Below are 18344 nucleotides of genomic sequence, written 5' to 3' on the forward strand. Positions count from 1 at the left end.
GGTAATCCACAAGAAACTGGGAGAACCTTAGTGCACACATTGCCATTGGTAGCATGCAGGGTCTCAAACACTCTAGAAGCTGTTTTACTCCTTTGAATGCCCAGAAACCTACTAGTGTCTTAAAAATGTCTCTCACTTCTCCCTACTAAAGGTCCTGAAAAACAGACAAAAAAGAAAACTGAAGATATGAAAAAATGCTATAAAAGAATACATTTTTACTAAAGTAAAACTAAGAGGCACTTTACTGTACAGTTCTACTGCTATTATACCCAGACAGGACCATAAACCAATTAAGTCACAGCCAGCCCATTTTTATTTCCTCATCAGAAAACTTCGAAATTAACAAAGCAGGGTCCTGCAATAGTGGAAAGAGATATAAGATCTCTGGATACGACATTTTCAAATAAAAGGGCCCTTGTACAGGCCATGAAGATCATGGATTCAATGCATTTACATCAGTCCCAAGGTTTAATGAAGTGTTTTTTAAAACTACATGTCTACAAGATGTGTGAATATCAAGTGGATTTAGAGAGTAAGGACTGATTCTTGCAAGACACTGAACACACTTGCCCTGGCTCACAGCATTTACATGCACTGAACTTCTTTGCTAGATTAGAGCCAAAACATGAAGCACCTGATGAGCTGGTCCCCCATTTCTCTTTGTATTGACTATGTTACTACTACTGCTTACAACACAGGAAACTGAATACTGAGTAACTGTTTGTTACATTACTACCATCTTGAGCTGGCATGGAAATTACTTACGTAACAATTACAGACTGATCAGGCTTGACTTCAATACATGAAAATCTACTAGAGTAAGCTGTGAAATAGTAAATTTGCAAATATATGGAGCACGGATTTGTTCAGAATAAATCATGTCAAACGAGTACCATCTTCTTTTTTTGCCTAGGTAGCTGGTTTGGTGGATAAACAAAATGCAGTGACGTAACATAATTGAACTTAGGTTTCCTACAGTTCCACATGCTATACTCTTTAGCTGGCTGGGGAAGTGTGGGCTAGGGAGAATTACCATTAGGTGGATAGCTAATAAGCTGACTAGCCACAATCAAAAATTAATGAATGGGTCAATGTCAGATGACAGGTCTCAAATGAAGTTCTTAAGCAAAGTTCTACAAGGGGTCCTTAGGGTCCAGTCCAGTTGATGTTTTTATTCATTTGGATGCAGAAATAGTGTATGGATCATATCTGCAGGCAGCACAAAAGTAGGAGGGACTCTTTGAAGAACAGGACTAAGATTCAAAGGGATCCAGATGGAGTGTGAAAAGAACTGTGCTGTATTTAAAAAAATTGAATTCAACAAATACAAATGTAAAGTTCTACATAAAAGGAAGAAAAAACATGGCAGCAGCAGTTGACACAATATAACGGTGACAGACACAAATACAGAATGTAAGATAAATTAATTAATTATATGGTAGTGGGACTACTGAGAAGGATCTGGGGGCTGGGTGGACCACAAAAACTCAACATGAATGAAATAACTGTCTGTCTGATACACTGCTCTGTGCATATCTTTTCACAGCATTTGATGAAATGAGTTAGTTCATGAAAACTTATGCTCCAAGGTGAAATCTAACCTACCTTCAGCAATGTAAAACCATCACAATAAAAGCAAACATAGTTTACATACAACAGGAACATTGTATATAGTAAGACACAGGAGGATATAGTAGCACTCTTCAGCACTGGTTAGGCCTCAACTGTACTGCTATACCCAGTTTGGGGAATCACGCTTTTAAAGACAAAGAAACTGGAGACAGTCCAGAAGCAAATGACAAGATGAAGGGTTGGAACACAAGCTGTATGAAGAAAAGCTTAGGTACCAGGTACGTTTAGCTTGCAGAAAACAAGATTACGGCTCAACGTTTTTTAGATCCTTCTAAACAAAATTATCATCAGAAGATAAGCAATTTTTAATTACAAATTATTTTTAATATTATTTGCTCTGATTGCTACTAGCTGCTTTTGCTGAGAAAAATCAGAAAGTCAGCTGAATCATTCTATTTTACTTTTAGACATAGGCAGTGACTGTTTTAGAAGGCAAAGAAGTACTTCTACTTCTTCTCAAACTGAGGAATTTATATCTTCATTTTTAAAAAGGAAAAGAAACTTTAAAATAAGAGTCTGAAATAAACCACCACAGTGATCCAGGAAACTTTGACTGCATTTAAAAAAAGAAGCAGCCATTTGTTATTTCAACATTCCCTTGGTTCAAAAGAGATCCTGGATCTTTTTAATTTATTCTTTATCAGTCACTGTTTGTGACAACCAACATCATCTCTCTTAATAAGGAGCTCCTTGTATGTACAGTTAAGGCACCAATTGACCAAATCACTTTAAACTGACTTAGAACCTATTATTACAACCTACCATATATTCACTTAAATCCAAGATGAGCCCCTGCCCCCAACAGCATAGGAGAAAAAAAGCCTCATCTTGGATTTGAGTACTTGTCTGGGGCAGGCAGTAGCTTGGCTCTGGCTTTGCTCCTAGGCTGAAGCAGGATCTGAATCACCACCTGCCCTGGGCTGGAAGCACTTGTTTGGCAGAGGAAGGGCCATGTAGTTGGGGAGGTACGTGGGGGAAACTGGGGGTGGTGGGGAATGGCAGCCCGCCCTCCAGCCTGCCCCCAACCCTTCTTCCCTTCCCCCAACTGTCACTTCTGCTCCAGCTTTTGTCCCTCCAGGCCCAACCCTGCCCAGCCAGAAGCCATTCTTTCTTCTCCCTGCCTGGGCTGGGCTGGGGCCTGGCCAGAGCCACCACTGCTGCTGAGTGCCCTGAAGCCAGAGCAGAGCTGCAACAGAAGACAGGAGGAAGGCTGCAGGAGGGAGCAGGGCATGAAGGAAGCAGGGGCTGGACTAAGGTCACCCTGCTGCTGACTGCCCCAGAGGAGCAGAGCTGCAGCAGAAGGCAAGGGAGATGGGGTGGGCAGTGAATAGTGGTGAGCAGGCTCAGGCACAGGGTACAAGGGGTTGGGGAAGCAGGGAGTGTGGGGGCAGGCATAGGCATGGAGAGGCAGGTGGCAGGGGGTAGGCATGTGGAGGGGATGTGGGGTAAGGGTCTGGCCCCTCAGACTCCACTGCTGCTTCCCCTGCCACAGCAGTGGAAAGGGGGGCAAATTTAAGATGACCTTCCATTAATTAGATCCTGTCCATGGAAAATAACAACAAATGTATAATTTTCCATGTATATAATCTAAATAATGCGTGTTCATCTTAAACTCAAAAATTGTCTTGGATTTGGGCACATATAGTAGTTCACACAGAACCTTCTATCCAGCATGTTCAGAAAAATTTAACATTCAAAAAATCTTTTAAAAAAAATGTTGCAACTTGAATGTGAATAGAAGTCATTTCATCTTGAGATCTGCAGATAAAAGGTAGATTCTTCCAACCTAATTAAATATAAACACTACAGTTTAAAACTAATACACCAGCATTTTGTTCTAGTTACATTATTAGAAACTACCAACTGATAAATGAGCATTAATAGTTTAAACTTAATCCCACTGGAATTATCTTGAGACCCAAATAGTTTGTAATTGAGTGCCAGTAATGAAGTAAACTAGCAGAATTGTGATCTACTATTTTATTTGCATATGATTATGGCTGTCTTGAATAAATTTAATCACGTGTAATAAAATTTCAGCATCGTAATAAATATCAGCATTAGACTATTCTAGTTATCAAAATTATCAAAATGATTCTTACCTCTGATCTACAAAAACAAATTTCCCATCTATTGCATGTCGAGAAACATATTCTGTAGGTTTAACCCTGATCTCACCATTGACTGGTTGTGGAACTACATGAGGATGCAACCGTCCAATTGCAACAAGACAGCTTAAGTTACAACCTTCGTTATCAGGCTCATTATCTTCATCTAGTCCCATTTTTGTTGGTGGCCAGCTTTTTAAATATCCTGTGCTATGGATAGTGCAAAAGCTTTTACGGTCTGCTATAAAAGAAAAGAAGGTTTACAGTGTCAGCATTGCCTTCAAAGAAATTCAGCTGTCAATCAAGCTTGCTAACATACAGTGTTTGTCTCATTTTGGAAACCAGGCTTGCCAACCCATACACAAATGCATACTACATGTGAGAGAAGGGTCAAATGCTTAGTGTGAACATGACACCTTCCAAACCAGTGGTAATATTAAAGCCATTCATGTTTTACCACTCTAAGTCCTGGATTTTTAAAAAGCCAAACTAGATTTTTCCCACTAATAATTCTTAGCTCATAACTTGGTGAGTGACCTTTCTTTTCCATGTCTGAAACCAAATACTTCAAGAGGTATTGTCCCTGTGTGCATTCCAGCCTGGAGCAATATGTGCTCCCCAAATTGAAGATTTTGCCATCAGAGTCTGTTCATGCCCCACACATCCTCAGGTGCTAAACTGCAGGGGTAAAGGATTGTGTGGTACCAACTATTTATTCTCCCCCTTCTCATACACATTCTATCATGATGTAGCACATGAGTCCAAAGCAGAGTAGGAGAAGAACTGATTGTGGAAGGCACACAAGGACAACACAAATTTAAGAATTCCAGTAGCTGAAGTGGCAAGTGACCGTTACTGTTTTATTGTTTTCCCAGACTGGCACCTCCTATGGGATATTCCCAGCCAGCATACTAGATAGGAAGTGGGTGCTGGGAATCTTGCTGAAAAACTGACAGCAACATTATCCAAATTTGCCTTGAAAAGGAACAAAGGGTGCTTGCTGACATAAAAAAACAAACCAACCCCAAAACTGGCACTTTATTTTAAACTTGGCGTGTTCTTGCGCCAAGCCCCACACATGCCCAAAAGAGGCAGTGTGTTACTTCAACCTGGCTTGTCTAATGTCTGTAAAGATTGGGCGCTTTAGTGGGGCTTTTTGGCACTTTTACCTAATAGCCAATTGAAATCAGTTTTAGCTAAAAGAGCCCAGAAAACCCCACTGAAGCACCCGATCTTTATGGATGTTGCAGAGCCAGGTTGAAGTAATTTACTGCTACTTCTGGTAAAGCGCGGTGTGGTTTTTTTTTGGTTTTTTTAAATGTCTGCAAGCAACCATGTCCCCATCCTACAATATCCAATCAAGGGGATATTTTTTAGGAAGGCCACAGAGAGCAGATTAGGCCTTACTTAAATGAGTTTTGATAATGGTTGGAGCTGAAGCGGCAGAGTTGGATATGGCCTTCAGATTAATTAATTGTACATAAAAACCACACTTCATTCTTTCAGCAAAAGAAACAACTTATGGGATTGGTTTGAAGAGATCAGTTATGTACACAAGGCTTTGGATGAAGGAACCTCTTTCCTCCCTACACTCTACCCTAACAGAATAACATGGGTTAGTATGAAACTGTAAAATGAAACTTCGTTGAATAAAAAAATTAGGAGCAATCCAAGAGAGACTTGTCCTGATGACAAAAGAGTCCTGAGCTGCCCAAACTGCCTAACAGATGTTATTGTTGTAAGGAAGGAAACTCTCATGGAGAGATAAATGTGTCTAATGAATCAAACGGAGATTTCACTAGGGATGACAGCACTAAATTGAGACCCCCATGATGGAGCTGGTTTTGTTGTCAACAGGAAGAGCCTTTGAAACCTTTTGAGAAATCTTGGTGCGACTGGTTATAAAAATATTGTAGAATTGCCAACTGGAGGGCACTTTTGCATGCTAAATGCACCCTTAAAACTTCTGCCTCATTACAGAAATACTAGCAACCTTATTCTTTGGGAGCTCTTGCAGAATGCATCCTGGGATGTGGGATCTCCTGATTCTTACAGTGGGACTAGGAATGCAATCTATACTTTAAAGAGAATTTGGGAGTGGCTTATCTGCCTTCTTGCCCTCTTCAGTGTTTCTTCTCTCTCTCCCTCCCATGCTTCTCATAAGTTGCCTTGAGGGAAGAATTTCTGGAAGCTCTTGAAGTTGTAGCTGAGAAAGCACTCTAAATTACTCGCCCTACTCTAAGGGGAGTCTCAGGGAACCAAGCCAGATTCTGGCATAACTGACTTGTCCACCAAGAATATTTTGAGGTGAGTTCCCCTAAATTTTCAGACCACTTGTGAATATATTTTACGATGCTACATTTTAGCATGGGCCATGGGTAAAGCATTGCTCTGAATGTGCTCCAGCCTTCCCTCTGAAGGTGGCCCACTGCACAATACATTTAATATATGTTGGGTAAAATAAATTAATATAATCCCGTCCAGGGTAGCAGACGTCTCATTGAGCTTCCATGCCTCTTGGCCACATATATCTTCTACTTTTGTCTTCCCAGGAGGCCCACTTCAACAGAAGAGGTGATGGTGGCTTGGTGTTTAGAACAATGCTAGGAAGCAGGAGACAGGTTCAAACCCTCTCTGGGTAAGCAAGGTTGGGGGCTAAAAACTAGGTTTCTCACTTTTGCACATGCCCTAACTACTAGGCTATTGGACCATGAGGACCACCACTTCCTCAAATGAAAATGTACTAGTGATTTCTCTTCAAGTTTTAGGACTTGCCTGGTGTTTCATGAAATTCTATTTTCCCCGGGATAGCTACATGGCCATAGCATAGCAGATTAAGTAGGGAAGCGCTGAGCAAGCGTAGCTATGCTGAATTACAAGCTATATATATGCACATGCCAAGACACGCAGTTAACACGGCACTTACGTAGCCATGTAAGTGGAAACAGCACCTGGCCTAAGTGACTTAAGCATCCAAGTTCCATTCTTATTTTCAGACTTAGGAGCGTAAGGACAAGTGCCGTTCAACAAAGCATGCATTAGTTTTCACCACAACTGTTGCAAAGACTGCACAAGCTAGTCTTGTCCAATAACACTATTTCTTTTTCAGCATGCCACAATAGAAGAGCTTCTTTTTGGAAAAGTTTGAAGAGAGCAGGAAGCAATAAACTTAAAACTCTTTATCCAACTGCTACAATGAAGAATATCTTCAATACAGGGAATTCTTTAAAATTAAAGGTCTGTTTTTAACTTCATAAGATGTTCAAACATTACCTTTCTTCTTGGAACAGGTGGAGGGAAAATCTTTGTCTTCTACTTTCACTGAAGGCCTGTTGCACTTCATTCTACAAAAGAAGGAACGTCTTGCTCCAGAACATAGCCGTGATGGCCCAGGTGTTATATCAGTTTTAACTGGAAGTCCAGCTGCACCAAGTGAAAAATTAAAATCAGGAAGCTTTTTTTTTTTTTTAAATTAAAATGAACTAAAAGATGACCATTAAAATAGCATTTGAGTTTAAAATCTTCAGTCTCCTCTCAGTGAGCTTGGGTAATTCATAGTAATTCAATGGCACCTAGAACTGATTTTTCCCATTAGATCATATTATATTCTATGTTGCTGGCATTCCCATAAAAAAGGATCCAGAAGTTAGAAGTGCAATTTTGGCGTTGCACACTTGTAACTTGGGAAGATTTAAGCTGAATGTCATTTGGATCTTTCTAGCTGCAAAATCTGTTAAAACAGGCATTCAGGTTAACAGCTGCCCAAGCATCACATTTTTCAAAACCCTTTGAAAAATCTGTTAGAATTAATAAAGTGACCTGTACCTATAATAACTGTGCAAAAATGGTCTTGTGGCTAACTGTACAAGACAGAATCCTATTCCTAGCTCCATCAAATATTGTACAGCTTTAAGACAGACACCTGCCCTGTCTGTAGTTCAATGTCTTGGTTTCTAAAATGGGTATAATACAAGTTTACAATATGTATTTTTTTAACTTTGTTAATAGTTAGATCCTCAGTTAGAAGACATGGCAGAAGTGATAATATTAACCACTTTTTCATTATCTGGATAATAAAAAGAAATACTAAAAAGTTAGTCCAGGTACCCTAACAATTCCAAAGAAATATATACGCACTTTTTGCATCTATGAGCCTCTCTCGGGGTGCAGCATCAGAAGAAGAGAGCTGCTCTTTAACTTTGGCAATATCTTTAGGATGAAGGTAGTCAAATAAACTCTGCCCAATCAAATCATTCTGCAAACATTAAATAAATGCATGAGTTAAAAATCGGTAAAGGGAAGTAGAAGTTTCTTTTTACAGATCTGTTAACTGAAGATCAGATAAGCCTTTGTTAAAAATTAAGCCTCATGTTACATATACATTAAACCTGCATTTAGCATGCCTAGTGCCGGTTCTTTTTGCCTTATGTTAATAGATGGATGCATAGAAGAAATTTCTACTTTCATTGACTTCGTCATCTATTAGAGAAAGCACTCCTTTTTATACTAGTATTTTCTGCTCCCCAATCAGCCACTGCAGAACTCAAGCACATAAATCTGTTAGAAAACTGATTTTAAAGATTATTATTTGTGTTACCTGCTACAGTGGCCACAAACAGGTGTTTATTTCTACCAGTGGAAACTCCTGAGAAATTTCCACAAGTAGAAATCTTTCTGGGAGAGGGAACATATAAATGTCCATCCTGCAGCCACCCCCTACCCCCATTTTCACCAGACTGGGGAGACGGTGGGACAGCAAAGAGTGACTGCTCCTTTGACTGGCTCCTGGGCACCATGAGCTAAGTGAACTGAACAGCATGGCCCCACCCCCCCGTACTTCAGACCAGGAATCCCAGTCAGGAAAGCAGGTAGAGGCCTTTGCCCTCCTGTTCCAGTCTCCTGCACTGATCCAGAGAGGACTGGAGCAGCATGGTACTGCCCTCCCCAGCCATTCCACCAATCAGGCAGTCCCCAGTCTGGGGAAGTGTGGGGAGCACTGGCCCACTTTTTCACTTTGCTCTCTGACCAGACTGGGAGGGGAGTGTACAAGCATTCACTCTTGCAAGAGAAAAAGATCTTCCAGGTTGACAGCTGGAAGATCTTTTTCCTAGGACGGATATGTTTTCCTTTGGATAAGCTGAGTGAACACTTGTAAGTTTGTCATTTCTACCAAAACAACAACGGTTCTCTCAATAGAAACGTAACACCTGTACGTGGCCAGTGTTAACAGCAATCCTGTATGTAAACAAGTAGAGAACAAAGGGAACATTTCCAAAAGGGCAACAAGCCCCATTTTCAAAACCTATCAGAAGCCTAACACAGGTATGCATGTTTGATAACATTACTCCAAGGCTTTACTTGAACATTTGATAATGTTACTCCAATGTAATTCAACTTGATTTCTAAGTTGCAAAATAGCTCAAGGGCACCTCAGCTTTTCCTGGGTCCAGCTAAAGCCAGAATCAGTCCAACCAAAGGAAGATGTTTTTCCAAAAGAAAAGAGGTAGTACTAAATTTCTTATATAAGTTAGACTGTTATTGTAATTCAGATAAATGCCCCCAAGTTTGGATATATAAATAAAAAAAAAATTCAGTTTCTTAAGGTCTGTCCACAGTTATCACAATGAAGAATACCTGACTGTAGTTGAGGATCTTGAAGACAGATTCTGATACAAACAATATCTTCCCTCTGTCACAGCCCACAACAAAAAGAAATCCATCTGCTGCCTAATTAGAAAAGATATGGAAATTACCAAATCAAAAAACTTTATTACAACTTTTTAACTTTTAGTTGCACTTTGGGAGGTACAGTAGGATTTCTATGTTAGTACTGATCTACTTGAAGTTATAGAAATAACTGAATCAGAATGAAAGACATGAAGTTATGATAAAATCTTGGACTCTATGTAATTTGAAGATTTTTGGCATTGTTTTTCCTTATCAATGCCAAGAATTTAAAAGGTAATTTATTAACAGAAAAAGCCCATTTCTTATTGAATAATACTACATGCATTTAAAAGAATCAATAAATAAGCTTATATTTGAACTATATTTATTCCATATTAAATATGTTTTACTTCTCTTGAAAATCAAGTATAGCCCAGATCCTGCAGATACTTATATACCTGTGTATTTCTGGCACATGCATTGTTTCACTTAATTCAACAGAACATGAACACCTGTACACGTGGGATATGGTCATAACTTTGTAACTTTATGCCAATCTGAGCTGTTCCAGTACTGCATAAACTTAATGCGTATCCTGCACTGGGTGATTTAAAAGAAATCTCTAAAACACTGCAAGCCTAGTCAGTTAATTTTTAAAGCTGAAATGTATTTTAAAGGGCCACTAAATTTCAGTGCATCAGTCTTCAGGTGACCATCTTGAAACCTCTAGTTTGAAAAAGGTGTTAAGCAGCTTCAGGTTTCACTGATTTCAAGTGCAGCTGCATGATTTCATCATCATCTTTGTGTCTCAGGCTGCTCCCTATCTTGCTAAAGACAATTCAGGTCTTTCCACAAATATTGAATTCAAAGAGATTTTTAAAATCCCCACACCGCAAATTTTAAATTTTGCTTTTAAAATTTAAAACATACCCTGAGAATAAGATGTTTTAATTCATCGTCTGATAGAAAAGCAGGTTTGTAGTTTGCTTCTGTATATGGATTTGTGGCACCTTAAAAGAAAAAGAAAGTTAACAGACCACTTATACTTGATAATGCACATCCTTTGACAGCACAATTTTACAAACTTTTCTTTGTCAGTATTTTGTGGTGCACTTGTATTTTTTTCAGACATGTTTTAGCTTCAACTATTTTTTATATCAAGTGGAACTCTGATGAGGACAACTTGGAAAAGAATGCACACCGGCAAGAAAACATAAAAAAGAACAAACACACAGCAGTTTTAAACACTGAATATCCTTTAAAAAATAAGAATGTTCCTCCTCCTAAAAAAGGTTTTTCAAATGTGTCCTATCCAAGTCCGCTCTCTATATTAGAGGAACATTGAAAAATTATAGTGATGTTCTGAATTATTTCTTGGACCTAAGACATGGTCAACTATGACTCAAAGTTATGACTATCTAATTTCTATGTAGTGACTTACATGAAATGAATTAGGAATTGCAAACCATTTAATAGAGGATGTGTTCATTTCACAAAACTGACCATTACTATGGCATTATCTGGAAGCATCCAGCAGAGGCAAAGGACAAGCTTTGAGGCTGTATCACTAGCTCTGTATGTGAGGCAGCTTCCAATGATGCTAATGCATGCTATATCTTTTCCAAAAGTAATCCTTCAGATGATATTCACTTTGGAAAGGCAAAATTGAGTTACATGGGTAACCTGGGAAGCAACTAGAACAGGGGCAGGCAGTTATTTTGGGCAGAGGGCTGCTTACTGAGTTTTGACAAACCATTGAGGGCCACATGACAGGCAGCCCAGGGCAGATGAATATTAATTTTCTAAATTTTTTAGGGGCCCTGCAGGCCGGATAGAATGGCCTGGTGGGCCACCTTCAGCCCCTGGGCCACATTTTGCCCACCCCTGAACTAGACAATGACAGGCTTACTGATTAAAAATAGACAGGATTTTGGATCCTTTAGCAAGCTGAGAGATGATAACAGCAATTTACGAGATAACGAATCTTTCTACCCTACGTACTTGGTAATTGGAGGATGCTTTCATAAATTCAGTGCCATGTATACTGTGCTAACTTTACCACTAACCCTTTTCAAGGTGTCTCTGCATGCACTCTCACAGGTGTCAGGCCTAAGTTTCTCTCACTCCTACAGAGGAAACCCACAACTAACCCACTCTTAAACAAGAACACAGGTTAGGGTCTCCTGGGTATTAAACCCGACAACTGCAGATTATAACTATCTATTTTTGGGAGCCCATGACATTAGCTGATAAAAAAGTGACTGAAGAACAGGTTCTCTAAACAAAGTGCCATTTATTTCTTCATGCAGTGGTACAAAGTACCCAGGAGGTACGTCTACCCATGAGAAAATTACTCTAGAGTAAACTCACCCTGGCCAGGTGTTTACATGTGCAGGGATGAAGAAGCAGATTTGCTGCTCCTGGCAGCAGTCTGCTCCTGCCCATTCCGGCCCTACCCTGGCCCCTGTGGCAGCCAGGGGGAGCTCTAGGAGCTGGCAGGGATCATGGGGCCAGGAGACCGCTGTCTTCTGGCAGGGGCTGGGAGATTACTTCCTACTCCTGGGAGCTGCCTGCTGCAAGGACAGGGACAATGCCATCTCCCCTTTCCCCAACTGCAGCTGATTCCAAGCCCTGTGCCTCAATCGCCTGATCAGGGCACAGGGCTAGGATCTGGCCCTGACCAGGACAGTTCCCAGCCAGCCTCAGGCTGTGTGGGAAAGTCTGCATGTGCAGCCTGGAGCTGGCTGGGGCCTGCCCGAAACAGGACAGTCCCCAGCCACCTCCAGGCTGCACGCACAGACCTCCCTGTGCAGCCCGCAAACTGTCCCATTCAGGGACGGATCCCAGCCTGCAGGGAGTTCCCAGCCCTCATTCCATGACTGTGATCATGGAGCTGAGGCTGGTAACAAACTCCCAGCCTATTCCCAGCCCCAGCTCCATGATCGTAGAGTGGGAGCAGCTCCCAGAGTCAGGGAGAAATCTCCTGCCCCCTGCTACCTACCTGACTGGGAAAAAGTTCGCTCCCTATCAGCTGTCTATACCTGCTGTACTGTGCAGTAACTTGAATTTACAGGTAGCAAATTTACTTGCTATTAGAGCACATTACTGCGCAGTAAGCGTCTGCACATGTACATGTTGATGCTTACTACGCAGTAATTTGCTCTTATTTCGAGTAAAACATCTTGTGTAGATGCGTCCAGGGTCAAGGGGTAAAAGAAACTATATAAGATAGTGTTCTGCAGGCATGTTTTTATACCTAAAGCTTAACTTTTTATCCATACCCCACAAAGGTCTCATACATGCCATGTCCGAGTTGGAAGAAAAAGCGTCTACTGCTTGCTCTCTTTGAGCAAATCTCCCCAGCCTACCAGCCTCTGTTAGCTGAGCCAGACCCCACCCTTGGTAATGCCTGAAACTTCTGGTCTCCTCTGAACTGTAGTTTAGCCTTGGAAAGGACCCTACATTCTAGGGCAGGGGCAGGCAATTATTTTGGGCAGAGGGCTGTTTACTGAGTTCTGGCAAGCCATCGAGGGCTGCACGACGGGCAGCCCAGGGCAGATAAATATTAATTTTCTAAATTCTTTAGGGGCCCCGCAAGCCGAATATAATGGCCTGGCAGGCTGCATCCGGCCCCCGGGCTGCATTTTGCCCACCCCTGTTCTAGGGTGACTGGAGCCAACCACTTACCATGACTCCTTGAAAGCTGCTTATACAAGGATTATCTGTGTCATCATTTTACCTTTCCCTCTCAGTTCTTAATAACCATTTCACAACACCCTTGCACTTACCCCTATTATCCAAACATATGGCAATTAAAAACTCAACAGGGAAACACAGAGTGTGTATAACAGATAACTAATTTCATAAGATAGGAGAGATTGCCACATTTACTGCAATAATATACATTACTTAAGTATTCTGATTGTGTATGTGTGTGTGTGAACTCCAACACTTCTGCAGTCAAATCAATATTGGGATTCCTAACTGATTTCTGAATGCCAAAAGACTATTTTTCACCCTATCCACAGGAAAAAAAAGCAGGCCAACTTCTTAAATCATCAGAGATCTACCATAACCCTAGTATGTAACAGCAACAAACATGATAGCTGGGTTCTAGGAGAGCCTCTAATTTTGCTTTAAGCAGCCATTAATTATCTCCGATATTCTTTTTTAGAGTAGAAGAGGCCCATACCACCTCAAGAAAAATGGGATTTCTCTGAAAGTTTGGCCAAAAAAGCTGCTTCCCCATCTAGTTAACACAGCATTTAATTTACATGGAACTTTCCCAATTAAAAAAAAAAAGTCTGTATCTTGTACATGAATAACTTAAACAGCTAACCAGGTAGAAACTGAACACCAATGAACTATCTTCAAAAACCAAAATTCAAAAGGTAAACCGCAACCATTTTGTTCTGTGTCTACATTAATATAAGGGTAAGTTTGGAGCTGTTATTCCACAAAAAAGTACTCTAGATGTAACTGTTTTCCACTTTACAGAACTGTAGCAAAATTAGTACTTGTTTATCTTCAACCTTCTTCCCTTTCTTTCTTTTCTTAGAGATGGTTAAATGTTAAATACTTGCATAGATGATATGAAAGTTAACCATACAAATCTGGAAATGCAGATGTTAGCATTCCTACAGAATCATTAACTCTGTCACATTTCATACTTGCAGCTTTTCGCAGTCTTGTTTTCTAGTGAAAGCTGTTTTGTAAGATGTGCATCATTGGTGAAATTCATCCAGGGGCACAAAGCTGGCATAAGATCTTCAGACCATGTAAGTCCTGCATGGCATAAATTGTGTGTCACACGGAGGCCTCTGTTCTGGCCCACATGGGCAATTAGGGACTGGGTTAAAGAGGATGTCTTGGAGGAACAGTTGGGTGGATCCAGAGATTAACAGCCCATTTCAATGATACAGAAAGTCAGTAGATGCTATTCCAACTCATAAGCCATGGAGTCCTGTCAAAATGATCCTAGACTTAGAGAGGATGGATTTTGCTTCCCTACAGTTTGCAATATGCGCCATGTGGCTGTCTTTTCTTTCCTGCAGAAAATTTGTTTTTAGATTTACTGCCTTCTGCACAGCTTAACTGCAACCTTTATGTTGCCTTTAATAAGCCAGGTCTCAGAGTCTGTTTTTAGTCCTCACTATTGGCTCAAATGAATGCTGTCAAAGCAGTGTCAAATTTGTACCAGAAGCATGAGTAATCCAAGAGGGATTTGAGATTCTGTGGAAAGTGTGGTGATGATCATGCCAAGACACATGCATCATTCTTGCAGTTTGTAAGCTCTAAACTCCTCATCGTTCAATGTGGGACAAAGCAAAAAGTTTTGTAACTCACCTCGTAAAGTTTTCATATGCTGAACAGCCATCCTTAGTACAGTAAGTTTATCTAGTTTTCTGGACATAGCATTGCAAGTTGGTACCAAAGATGCCAACTCATCAATAAAACTGTTCATTTTATCTCGACGTCTTTTTTCAATTTGACTATGAGCTTCCCTACACAATAGGAAAAAATAAAAATAATAATAGTATTGAAGAGTGTTATGAAATTCTGAACTGTGAAAAAAACAAATGAAAAGACGATACTTAATTAAAATAGATTGTAGGTCCCATCCTGAAACCTTTGTTCATGGTTTTAAGGCTGCACTTGCACAAGCAGTTGTGCAAATGCTAATGGTTAAACATTATTCATGTGCATAACTCTGGCTCCAGCAGACATTAAAATAATGTGATGGGATGACCCCTGATCCCCAATCTCAATAGTCATGTCTCTTGCCATGCCACATGTCCATGGCAGGACACACCACTGGTTGAGACCAGAGACTGATCTAAATCATGCTATTATTTTAACGGAAATGTTACAACCCAATTCAGGTTAGCATGGTTCCTATGTAGAGGAGATAAGTAGCTCCTTCTGCCTTGAAGTTTACTTTTGCCATATCTGGCAGCCCAGAGACAAATCCTGCTGCTTTGTCCTGCACTTCCTTTGGGACTATAGGGCAAGGATCTTCACAGGTCGCAGCCAATTCTGTAGATTACCATTAAAAATATTTTGGAAGACACCATTAGCACCCCTTTTACCTAAGAAGAGTGTGCTGGGCATCATATGTGCCTGTTGATAGTCCACTTTTAAAATTCAAAGATTTTTTTTTCATAGCACATGCCCTATGGCCTTTTGATTTTTAGCAGTGTACACCCTGTTAATGCTAGAATGATACACAGCTGTCACTGCAATATTAAATTATCACTTACAATGTGGAATAATTTGGTGCAAGGCACAGGGAATTAGCCACCGAATATCTACTCCGTGTTAATGGGAATTCTTAGTTAAATCGTACAATTTAAGGAAAATAAAAATATCTAACTTTTGTTTAATAAAATTTCATGCAGCTTATAGAAGAACAAATCTTTCAAACTGCAAAATATGTGAAAATCAAACATGGGAAGACAGATCTGAGTTTGAAAACTAGCAATATGTGCAAATTGTGTCTAACATACTAAACTTGAAATAGTATTTTTTTAATATTAAACTTATTAAGTAACTTATTAACTTTGTTAAGAAATAAAATAGTTCACCTTGCATTTTTTATCCTGCCTTGTTGGTCTGTGTATTCCAACCTGCTGGGAAGGAAGTTACATTAGAGAGTCATATTTTCGAATACAGTGCAAGTCGCACATTGTCTCTGGCAATCAAAACAAAATCACTTAACGTGGAGGGTGGGCAGTGAATTCTCCAAGCCTCTTTCAGTCACACACTATAATATTAGCATTGTCCTGTCAATTTCAAGATTGCTACTGGTGAGTACCAGAAAGTTAAGAGAAAGCTGTCCCTTCACAAAACAGCAGGCATTCTAAAATCTGTTTAAACAGTTCCTTTAATTTTGAAATTAGTGGGATATGGCAAATTATAGGTGTCATTTGCAAAATTTAAATGGCTGCCTGCCTTACTCAAGGGTATCTTACACAGTTTATAAAGCAATACTTTTGTATACACTAAATACCTTAACCAGCATATTTTAACATGCATATTTTTCTCTAAATTCTGATTTCTAAATCAGATAATTTGCTAAAGTATCCCCCCTAAGGCTCATATTACCTTCTATAATAGCTGTAACAATAAGCTATAATACTGCAAGCAATGACTCTTAGATATACAGAGGCCTAAATATTTCAGTAATATTTACACAGATGTAAGTACCACCACAATTCTCACATCCCTAATGAAATGCCTGGAAATGTATACTTTAATAATTAAATAGTACCTTCCATGCTGATCATCTTTATCTGTATCCATACCTTCCCTGAAAAAACAGAGCAAAACTTTCAAAAATTCAGTAAGATTAGCAAATACCAAAAGCTTATATCAAACAAGCATTTATTTATGCTTATTAAAGAAATCAAACATAATTATTTACCAATCATAAAATGTATTTAAACAATGTTATATGCACAAATTCAACATGAAAGATCATAAAGGCTCTGTATGAAGTTGTTTGGTTTTTCTATTGCAATGATGAAACCATCTCAGAATAATTTTGCCTTCGCCAGAACAAACCAACTTATATATTTGATATGCTGTATAGTAAAAAAAGTTACAATCTGACGGCATCAGTTGTATGACAGTAGTTTTTAGTCTATTAATGTGTCCTTCCTAGTTTCTCTCCAAAGCATTAAAATGTTTATCCATTATCAAACAACTTGCACTGGTAAGTCAGAAAGAAATAAAAAACCTCAGTAGCATATTGCTGACTACCAAAAAGTCCGTTTGAAAAAGTTCCATGTCTTCAAATGTCAGTCTTCAGCTAACAGCCAAAAGTTCTTCATGTTCAGTTTAACAGTCAGTTCAGGTTACTCAGGGACCTGGCAGACACTAGCTTTATGGTGCAATCGTTCTGTTAATCACACCATATATAGTAATATGACACATTCTGCCAATTTATGGCTTAATAAAATAGCAGATCAGCCACAAGGACATTCCACATTTAACATAAGGTCAATGCTCAGTTGAGCACTAGGATCAGGCATGGGACTGCTCCAGATTCCAAAGCAGGACCTGGGACTACCCCATGCCCATTCATGATGCTCAGCTAAGCATCAGGATTGGGCATGGGGCAGCCCGTGAATCCTGGACACAACTGCCTAATCCTGATCTGTAGGATTAGGCACTAGGTAGCCCTGGGTTTAAGAACCACGCATGCAGCTGGGCTGTGCACACAATTTTTAAAAGCCCAGGCTGCTGGGAACCTGAGATCAGGGAGAGGTTCTCTAATCTCAGGTTCCTGTTTGAGAAAATAGCACGTCATTTACAATTTCAGCACAAGTGATGCAGGATGAAGCAGTTTCTTTGGGGAAACCCCAGAATCAGGGTTTTAAAACACCACACATGGACCTGGTGTTGTCCAGTCTTGATGCTCAGCTGAGGCAGCCCTGGGTTCTGGTTCAGACCTGGTAGTTATGTAACTGCAATCTGAAGAATTTTATGCCTCATCCCAAATATCATGCATCTTGTCATGCATACATGACACGGTACAACATGTGTCAGTATTTTAACGTCTGCCAGAGGCCTCAAATTAAAATGAGCAAGCTACTTCTAATTTTGTGTCGAATTCTTTTTTTTAGCTCTTAGTATTCATGTTCTGGTGTGATGTTTGCAGGTACAGATTAGCGAAACAGAAAATTTTCCCCTTTATATTTAAAAAAAAATTGTTGTTGATCTCTTATTTCAGGGCATCACAGTTAGCATCATCTATTTTAAAGTCTTTGCTTTTGTCACTTTTAATAGGAATCTAGTAGTATATCCCAAGTTAAGGTTTGCTTTTTAATTCAATTGTGAGCTAGTGCTCATGGAATATTTAATCAGTATTTTAATGATGTACACCTAGACATCTACTTTTTTTTTAACCAATACCTAGTTTTAAAACTGTCTTAG

The 18344-nt window shown here is 39.8% G+C and overlaps 1 protein-coding gene across 2 annotated transcripts in view; it reads right to left on the bottom strand.

The window, feature by feature from the left end:
* The window catches only part of ARNTL (aryl hydrocarbon receptor nuclear translocator like), a 108590-nt gene that overhangs the window by 15844 nt on the left and 74402 nt on the right, over nt 1-18344 (bottom strand). The window contains exons 5-12 of one of the 2 annotated variants that reach the window (XM_019519556.1): nt 16678-16716; nt 15992-16033; nt 14754-14911; nt 10338-10417; nt 9375-9467; nt 7878-7995; nt 7014-7163; nt 3735-3981 (exon numbers count right to left, since the gene is read on the bottom strand). In XM_019519556.1, the coding sequence (XP_019375101.1) occupies nt 3735-3981; nt 7014-7163; nt 7878-7995; nt 9375-9467; nt 10338-10417; nt 14754-14911; nt 15992-16033; nt 16678-16716 (927 nt within the window). Of the gene's footprint in view, nt 1-3734; nt 3982-7013; nt 7164-7877; nt 7996-9374; nt 9468-10337; nt 10418-14753; nt 14912-15991; nt 16037-16677; nt 16717-18344 lie in introns of both variants that reach the window. The other variant, XM_019519555.1, reaches the window with a different exon arrangement.

The sequence above is a fragment of the Gavialis gangeticus genome, unplaced genomic scaffold, assembly GCF_001723915.1.
Source record: "Gavialis gangeticus isolate Ggan-Ray unplaced genomic scaffold, GavGan_comp1, whole genome shotgun sequence".
In the NCBI taxonomy this organism is placed as follows: domain Eukaryota; kingdom Metazoa; phylum Chordata; order Crocodylia; family Gavialidae; genus Gavialis; species Gavialis gangeticus.